Source organism: Lolium perenne, chromosome 7 (assembly GCF_019359855.2).
Source record: "Lolium perenne isolate Kyuss_39 chromosome 7, Kyuss_2.0, whole genome shotgun sequence".
Classification (NCBI taxonomy): domain Eukaryota; kingdom Viridiplantae; phylum Streptophyta; class Magnoliopsida; order Poales; family Poaceae; genus Lolium; species Lolium perenne.
This window is the reverse complement of record NC_067250.2, coordinates 305,744,126-305,753,372: the sequence shown is the minus strand read 5'-3', so window position 1 is coordinate 305,753,372 and position 9,247 is coordinate 305,744,126. Positions and strand designations below refer to the sequence as shown.

The 9,247-nt window shown below is 47.5% G+C and overlaps 1 protein-coding gene and 1 long non-coding RNA gene across 2 annotated transcripts; one reads left to right on the top strand and one right to left on the bottom strand.

Annotated features, from left to right (window-relative positions):
* The first annotated feature begins 493 nt into the window (after positions 1 to 493).
* Positions 494 to 3,154, top strand: LOC127311890 (ALA-interacting subunit 3). Its single transcript, XM_051342376.2, has 8 exons — positions 494 to 742; positions 1,126 to 1,184; positions 1,286 to 1,360; positions 1,444 to 1,560; positions 1,710 to 1,780; positions 1,990 to 2,290; positions 2,496 to 2,785; positions 2,881 to 3,154. Exons 1-8 carry the CDS (start codon positions 664 to 666, stop codon positions 2,933 to 2,935), a joined length of 1,047 nt encoding a protein of 348 aa, XP_051198336.1. The 5' UTR covers positions 494 to 663; the 3' UTR covers positions 2,936 to 3,154.
* A 3,895-nt stretch (positions 3,155 to 7,049) lies between these two features.
* Positions 7,050 to 8,278, bottom strand: LOC127311891 (uncharacterized). Its single transcript, XR_007857961.2, has 2 exons — positions 7,986 to 8,278; positions 7,050 to 7,843 (listed from the first exon to the last, which is right to left on the bottom strand). It is a non-coding gene; the product is annotated as an uncharacterized lncRNA (long non-coding RNA).
* Positions 8,279 to 9,247: the final 969 nt, after the last annotated feature.

Below are 9,247 nucleotides of genomic sequence, written 5' to 3'. Positions count from 1 at the left end.
GGTCTTCCCCGCTCTATCCTTAAGTTGTGTTCCCGGCGGATCTCATGGGATCCGAGCAGTTTTCCTATTCCTTTGTGTGGTTTAAGGTCAGTCTCTTCCGATCTACGATTGTCATCTTTAGCAACAGTTGCTGCTCTGGTGCGGTGGTCCTATGGGACCTTAGCACGACGACTTCCCGATTATGTAGTACAACAAGCTCTACTACGATAAGTTTTGCCAGACTTCGGTGATGGAGGGGCGATGACGGTGGCATGCCTTCGGCTCGTGTCAGTGTATGTAGTCTCGCTAGGTGGTCTAAAGACCTACTTGTAATTTTTATTCCTTTTTGGATCTGTTTGTACTACTATTGATGATTAGATCGGCGTAATTTTTCGTAAAAAAAATTGTGGGTTTTTGTCATAGGTGCGTGGTTTTGTGTAATTAACTCTGGATCATTATAAAAAGATAAAACTAAAAGACTTTTTGTGTTGACCATGTTGGACTACCGCGGACCGCAGTCGTCCTCCGCGCGCCGGATCGACACGAACACGCCAGCACCCACCGCAGTCATCCTCCTCCTTCCCTTTCCCCAAGCTAGCAAGCCAAGAAGAGCCGGGAGCCCCGAGATCAGCCAGCCGCCCGGAATCGCCAGCAGAAGCCGCCTCTTCTCTTCTGGGGCCGGGGATGGCCAGCAACGTGGCCGTCACGGGCAACGCCGGATCCGGCGCGGATGGGGACGCGCCCAGGAGGAACAGGCCCAAGTGTGAGTGAGATCTACCCGCCTTTCTTCCCCGTCTGCCCTGTTTGCTCTTGGGGTTGGTGTTGCGGCACGGTGGAAGCGTAATTTAGCTGCACTACACCCATTGCTAAGCAGCAGATTGACAACCCTAGTGATTGATTATTGCTCGTTTGGCCCAGAAAAAATACGTCCAATCTAGTGTAGCAGTTTCCAATCTATGAGCGGAGATATGTTGTGGCCAAGAAGAGGGGCCATGCCCCCCCCCCCCCCCAGCCCGAAATATTACTACCTGATGAAATTACTTGCATCCCTGTGTCTATGGGATCAGGGTGTTGACATAGTGTTGTTGCTCTCGTGGTTTCTGTTATGTAGGTCGATTCTTACTACCATTAAATTCTCATGCGCAGATTCAAAGTTCACTCAGCAAGAGCTGCCGGCCTGTAAGCCGATCCTTACTCCAAAATGGGTATGCTTACTCGTTCTACAGGCTACGGTGCTGCTACTTCCTAGAGGACACGAATACGCTTTCTGGAGCAGCTCACGTATGTTTTGGCTTGTGCTGCGCAGGTTGTCTCGGTGTTTTTCCTTGTGGGAATCGTGTTCGTACCAGTTGGCGTTGTTTCGCTGCTAGCTGCACGAGATGTACGCGCTGGGTGTCTTCTACGCCTAATGTTAATATAGGCACTGTGTCACTTTCTGGCTTTACATATGCTGACTGAATGCAGGTTGTGGAGATAATTGACCGGTATGATCATGCATGCGTGCCCCCTAACATGACTCACAACAAGCTTGGGTACATCCGCAACGAGACCATATCAAAAGACTGCACAAGGACTCTCAGGGTAATACTCATAACTGAATGATTGGGTTACAATTATTGTTCAAGCTTACTAGTTTTGGCAGGCAAAGTGACCTTGTTAGGCAAAAAATTATTGGCATGGGGGGCTGTGCCCCCCACCCCTGAGGCCCTGACATTATCTTATCTGTGCAGGTTAAAAAGGATATGAAGCAGCCAATCTTCGTGTATTACCAGCTTGACAACTTCTATCAAAATCATAGGAGGTAATGTTTCTTGATGTCTTCAGTCAATAACTTCTGGTACAACTTCACAGTTATTCCTTTCATGTTTCTTTCCAAACTGCCAATGGATATTCAAAATTGAAAAAGGCATATTACGCAACGTATTAACCAATGACTTTGACTACCGTATGCTAAGAATAGCATGTATTGGGGGCTTAGCACCATAGCATGTGTAACACTTCCGATTTCAGGTATGTGAAGAGCCGAAACGATGCACAGCTAAGGGATTATAAGAAGGCAAATCAGACAACGTCCTGTGAACCTGAGAGGTTCACAGCGGATGGAAAACCAATTGTGCCCTGTGGTCTGATTGCCTGGAGTCTGTTCAATGACACATATAGCTTCACTCGCGGTAATGAGAACTTGACAGTGGATAAGAAGGACATCTCCTGGAAAAGTGATAGGGAGCACAAATTTGCCAAAAATGTCTACCCAAGCAACTTCCAGAATGGTGCGCTCATAGGTGGAAAAATGCTTAACGCAAGCATCCCGGTATGCAAATTCTTACTCTGTACTATCACGTTGTTGCATATCTGTGTAGCCTTCAGCATCTTAATATGGAACAACAGTTAATTTGTGTTCTTTTTTTCACTTGGATAAAGAAGTTTCACTTGTTATGGAATACCTGTAGGAGTTGCCCACAGAAAAAAAAAACCTTGTAGTAGTTATTTATGTCAGTTCTCATTTTATGTGACAGTTGAGCGAGCAAGAGGATCTTATTGTTTGGATGCGGACGGCAGCACTTCCTACATTCAGAAAGTTATATGGGAGGATATCTGTTGATCTGAAGGTGAATGATACCATAATAGTGAAGCTCAGTAACAACTACAATACATATAGCTTCGGTGGCAAAAAGAAGTTGGTCCTCTCCACTGCAACCTGGCTTGGAGGGAGGAATGAATTTCTTGGGTTTGCATACCTTATAGTCGGTGGGCTGTGTATCTTCTTGGCATTTGCATTCACCTTGCTATACGTGATAAAACCAAGGTCAGTATAACTATTTAAGCACGCTGCATCGATATTGCTCTCGTTGACCTATCTAAATGAGAGCCTTTTGACGTCTAAATTATGGCCTTCCGCAGGAAACTGGGAGATCACAACTACCTGTCCTGGAACAGACACCCTTCAGGCCGCTAAGACTCAGGATGTAGGTGGACACGTGTCAGGCTCCTGTCTGAACCCTGAAGCTTTCGACACTGAGCTACGTTGCCCTGTATCTACGACCGTGGTTCCTACTTAACGCCTCATCCTTTACAGGGGCAGAGACGGGGGGACGTAGGCGATTTCATAATAAATTGTTTGTAGTTTCCTGGGATCCGTTTGTCGATTTCATAATATTCTGTGATTCTGAGCTGAGCTGCATCTTAGGCGAGTTTCTAGTTGCATCAGTTGTTTGATTCGGGCGAACTGGTTTCGGTGTAAAGTTCCTCTTCTTCCAACTTGATCACAGTCGGTACAGGAGAAAGCAGATCTGAAACGGGAAGCGAGGCAAATCAAGGGACATTTGGGCAGCATCCACCCAAAGCAGGAAGACCTTTGTACCCAGTTCAAGCTATAGATCCCAATAGCACGAATGTAAACATGGCGTAATCTGACCCAGAAACCACCCACACTGCAACATCAGACACTCCCCTCCAGAATATGGTCTGTACAGTTCTGACAGATGCAGTCTTGGGTTCAGTTACACCTGCAGGAACACCCATAACTCTAGCCTTTAACAACTTTCAGCAAGCAAATATGCGCCAGAAATGGCAGGATTATTGGCGCAATTATGAAGGCAGGCATTCATGCATGCCCAATTCATGAAATCAATCAGCAAGGGTCTTGATGGATTTCCCTTGCTTTGATGACGACAATCCTGCTGGTTGGATTCGTCAGTGTTAGAAAGAAGTACTACTTCCAAATGGCCGCTGCACTCTCCTTCGATAAAGTTTATATAGTTGGACGTGCTGATGTAGTGATGTGTGCCTCAGGTGTTTCTGTTGTGGACTCCTTTCGGGGCACCACCTATGAGCGACGCCGTCGTCATCCTGTGGCACAAGGCTAATAAGAGCAAGTACAATAAAGTCTAGTCAGCTGGCTACAAGGATTAAAATAATATATTTGTGTCTAGTTGGATGAGAGAGAAGAGGAGAGAGAATGTGAGTGAGCTCTTATGCAAGAGCTAGCTCTAGCACGTGCTCCTAGGCAAGGTGTGTAAATGAAAGGTGGGTCATCCATTGAAAAAGTAGTACGTTCTTAGAGCCAACTATTGTACTTGTTGACTACATGTTGACTATAGATGATATGGCATCTTACTTATAGCCAGCAACCGGCTATACTATTGGAGTTGCTATAAAAGATCGTGAAGGGTTAAAACTTCGCACCCAATTAAAGCCCCCCCTGCTTGCTCCAGTACAGCATCCTCCCCAAAGTCAGTTTAGGCTCTTTGTAATTAATAAATTAATTAATTAATTGCGAGCCATCCTAAGCCTGGATCTAAACCCATTATATCCCACCGTATATCATTCACAAGACAGTCCAGCCGGTAGCGCAAGACATCCGGCGCAAGAAGAAGCGTCCAAATGTTCACTGGATTGTCCAGCCAAGAGGACGCCAGATAGTACGGCGCGTCTTCAGCGATACATTTTTTTTGAACGGGTACGGGTCCAGAAGGACCCGGATGCTGCCTCATTTATAAACGGTGGATGAAGAAGTTACAAGGGAGTCCACAGACAAACCAGGAACTGCAGAAACAACCCCAGAAATTACAACAAGGTCCTCAGGACAAAAAGATAAAAAGCAATCAGGTACTCGAGATCCTTCTCCACCATCGAGCACTGAGCTCCGCCGCTGCGCCAGGAATACCGGCACCGGGGACCAGCACCACTGGAAGGTGCGCAGCAGCCGGAGCTGAAGATCCTCCGCATCGGCATGAAGCCTGGAGGTAGATAGACCATCGAATCGAGGCCTAGGAGGGTCGCCTTTCGACCATGATGAGCAGAGGCAGAGCGGAGGTGACCGCCGGCTTGAGTCCTCCGCTGAAGAACTCCTGAAACGAGAGCAAAGAAGCTCTCCGACGCAGCAGCTATTCCCCGCCGTCTCCAAGCCACCGCTTCCTGAACAGCCGCAACTCCTCTTCCCCCCTCACCGCCATGGCCGGCCAGAGAAAGGAGCAGGACTGCCCAGAGGAGCTTGTGCTTGGCACGGGATAAAGGCCCCTTTTTTTGGAGTAGCCCGCCGCCCAGATCTTCACCGCATCTGACTCCGACCGCCGGAGTAACTCGTCGGAGAAGAAGGTCGCAGGCCAGCTTCAGATCTCGGCCAAGAGATCTAGCAGCCAACTCCTGGCAAAGTGCCAAACTCCGGCATAAAGCCAAGAAAACCTAGATCTACTAGAACTATACACTAACCTAGCTCCGGCGCCTCCCCTAGGCCATCTCCGACCGGCTACGCCGGCAGAGAGGCCATCGTATCGTCCCGGTCTCCGGTGGGAGTCACTCAGCTACTGTAGCGTGAGGAGAGCGGGGAGGGGGGGAAATGAGCGGTCCTTTTTCCAGCAATACACATATAGTCCGGCTGGCCTCGAGCCAGATAGTCCGACTAGTCTCAAGATACATCGCGCCGCTTCGTCGCCACCGAGGCCTTGTCGAGGCTCATGGCGGCCTGCACCGCCTCACAGTGCCCCATGGCTAGCAAGCACGACCTTGCCATACCGCCCGTCGGCCACGATCGCCACGGCCTGGAAAAGTCGTCGTACATATATACCTACTATATATTTTGGCTTGTATTATGCAGGTTGTCTCGGTGTTTTTCCTTGTGGGAGTCCTCTTTATCCCGGTTGGTGTCCTTCCGCAGCTATCTGCACGAGATGTATGGCGCCTGCTGTCTTCTACGCCTATTGTTAAGATAGGCACTGTGGCAGTTTCTGACTTTACTTATGCTGAATTGCTGACTGAATTGTAGGTTGTGAAGATAATTGATCGGAATAATCATGCATGTGCGCCCCCTAATATTACGGATAACAAGCTTGGGCACATCCCGAACGGACCATATCCAAAGACTACATAAGGATGCTCACTGGCACTACTCAACTGAATGATTGGGTTACAATTAGGGCTGCAGAACGGCGCTGCTTTGTCCCTCAAAAAGGCATGGAACAGTGCAAATTGCACTACAGAGTTCAATAACTAGACTGTGCTATTCGGACAAGCAATCCGCCCCGCAAACTGTGCCGCTTGCAGTCATGGTTACAATAATTGTTCAAGCTTATTTACGGGGATAGGAGGGGATTATTTTGGATCCCGAAAAATCCCCACTGATCCGCTTACTTCTCCGGGTTTCAACGAAATAATCTCGAGATATCCTCCCCCATCTCCTCACATCTCCACATTTTTTTGCCTAAATTTATTTTTTTATCATACTAGTGTATTTTTGGGGAAGGGTATTTGAGTGGATTGAGTGAACACCAAATCCCCTTCCATCTCCATATCCATTGAGAGAGAAAAAATACGAGAGAAGTAAACAAAACCTTAACCAATTTTGGAAGGCAAAGTGGCAAATTACGAAGGGTTGTTACGCAAATATATTTCATTGGCATGGGGGGCTGTCCCCCCCCCCCCCCACCACCCCTAGTATGAGAGGATTGGGTTGGATCAACCTATGATGTACCGGTTGTTATGAAAATGACAACGTCAACTAAGTTGGTATGGAAGAATCGGTCTATGACCCTGCAAGGCTATCACTTCACTGCGGACGGCAGCACTTCCAACAGTCAGAAAGTTATATGGGAGGATATGTGTTGATCTCAAGGTGAACGATACCATAATAGTGAAGCTGATTAACAACTACAATACATATAGCTTTAGTGGCAAGAAAAAGTTGGTCCTCTCCACTGCAACGTGGCTTGAAGGCAAGAACGAATTTCTTGGATTTGCATACCTTATAGTCGGTGGGTTGTGTATCTTCTTGGCCACTTCTGCTCCGGCGTTCCTCCCCTAGAAAAATCTAAAAGCATCAAACATAACAACGGTGGAGATCTTTTCATATCCGTTCGTAAGCGGAGGCAAGATCGTAATTTCAGTGTTGGCCCATTGTCCGTACATCCTAGTGCAGACCCATATGGCCCGCGTTTTGTTGTACCGTTTTTTTTGTACGTATCTACGGTTTCAAAACAATGCATGCACATGACGTGGGGCGGTACTTAATCGGATGAGATCGTTAATTGGTCATGCGACCTTTGTTTTTTTCTTCTTACACAACATACACATACTGTATCAATACAGACTGGTATATAGGTTGGATATTGGTTTTGGCGGACCCAACACATGGAAAAAAAAACCCAATTATAACCCTTCAACTTAGTTTAGGGGAGCACCGGAACAACCCTCCTTCTTGGCATTTGCATTCAATTTGCTATACGCGATACAACCAAGGTAAGTATACCTTTTAACTATTTAAGCATGCTCTTATTTGCTCTCTTTTGACCTATCTGAATGAGAATCTTTTTTTTTTTGAATAACAGCGAACGAGAACCTTTTGACGTCTAAATTATGGCCTCTTGCAGGAAATTGGGGGATCACAACTACCTGTCCTCCTACACAGTGGCGGACCTTGCAGAAAATCTTTGGGAGGGCGAAGCCGCGAAAATAACATGTAAATTTTATGGAAAATGAAATTATGCAGCAACAAGCTAGAATTTATAGTATTTTTAGAAACTGATATAATTGGATTGATTTTTCCACAAAATAAACTTCTAGCAGCAATATATGCCTAAACTACTCCAGAACAAAAGAACTATGTGATGTGCTACAGGTTGTCATAGAACCATGTAGTATTATAATTAATTATTACACTACATCATCTCTTTGATCAGTGGGTACGATGTAACCTTCTCTTTCTAATTTTGTTGTTCATATTTGAGCAACAAGAGATGGGGATGGACATGAACAAACACTGGTTCTTCACGTTTAGGAATTACTTCATTAACTTCAAATTCATCTCTCACTTTTTTGTAAAATGAATTAATGGTTTTGCCCATGCGGCCTGCCCATCAGTACTTCCTACCTACACAAAGAAACAAAAATCTGTAAACCGCAATTTAATTTTACGGCAAAACTCTATACCTAGCTCGAGTTTTCCCTAAATCTAAGATGCAAGAATTAGAGATGAATTAAAATTGGGACTGCAGCATGAGAGGAGAAATTACCAGCAGCTAGCAGCTGGTGGGAAACTCGTAGAACGGAGAGGGTTCTCCTCGCTGGCTCGCTGGCCGGCCGGCCGGTAGGCAGTAGCTCGCAGCTGCAACATTCAGCCGAGGTCGCCGGGAGGCACTTCGAGCGAGCGGGCACCCTGGAGGTGGGATTGGGCGAGCAGCAGATTGAGAGGAGATGGTGGAGCTCCAACGGAGAAGCAGCGCTGGAGGCAGAGGAACGGGATGCGGTCGACCGGCATCAGGAGCGCGGTTGCTGACGTCCTCACGTCGATGCAGACGAGCCTTTTTTTTCGAACCAACGATGCAGACTAGGAAGGGGAAAAGAGATAAGGCCTTATCCCTCTTATGGGCCGAAAATACTACTGGGTACTAGTAAAATCTTGTTTTTGCTGGGGGGGCGACGGCCCATTTCGCCCCCACTAAGGTCCGCCTGTGCTCCTACAGACACCCTTCAGGCCGCTAAGATTCAGGATGCAGTACCCCTCAATATACCTCAAACCTGGTGGATTTGCCTGAAATCGAACAAGACCTGGTACGTGAACTCCGCCCTTGATTCAGAATCGACCGATCCAAAACCAACCAGCAAAAGGTTGTTTCCTGTACTATCGTCACTATATCGCGCGTCATCTTTCTTTGAGAAAATTACAAAAAACCACCACATTACAGGCAATGGTTTCAAAAGGCCATCACTATTCGGAAAATTTTCAAAAAACAACCAATCTACAAGTAACACGTAACAGATGACACTGATTCGTCTAAGATGCTCGTCTAATAACAAAAATGATGTGTGGGTCCTGCTGTCAGGCTGACGTGGCACACATAATGACCAGGGAGAGAAGCAGCAAAGATTGGTTCTATTTCTGGGCTTTTATGTAAAAAAGTCTGGGACCCACTTGTGAGTATCTTTTCTCCTTTCTCTCTCAAACGAAAAAGAAAAAACACGTGCAGAACCAACCGCTGCAGCCTGTGCTCGACCGCCGGCGCTAGGCTCAACTCCGGCTGGATTTCCGGCAAGCTGGCCCTCGCCGCCGCCCTCTCCTGGGCGCGTGTGCCTCGCCATGGCCACCGCGTGTCGTCCCCGCCGCGGCCTTCTCCTCGTGCGGCCGCCGCTCGATTGCCGCGCCGCTTAGGGCTCCGGCGAGAAATTAATGGCGGAGGAAGCCCCGCTGCCTCAACATCGGCGCCTGGATGCGTGTAACTGCGGACGAGATCGACGCCGACCTGTGGAGCCCCGCCGGCGACCGCAGCCGAGCTCC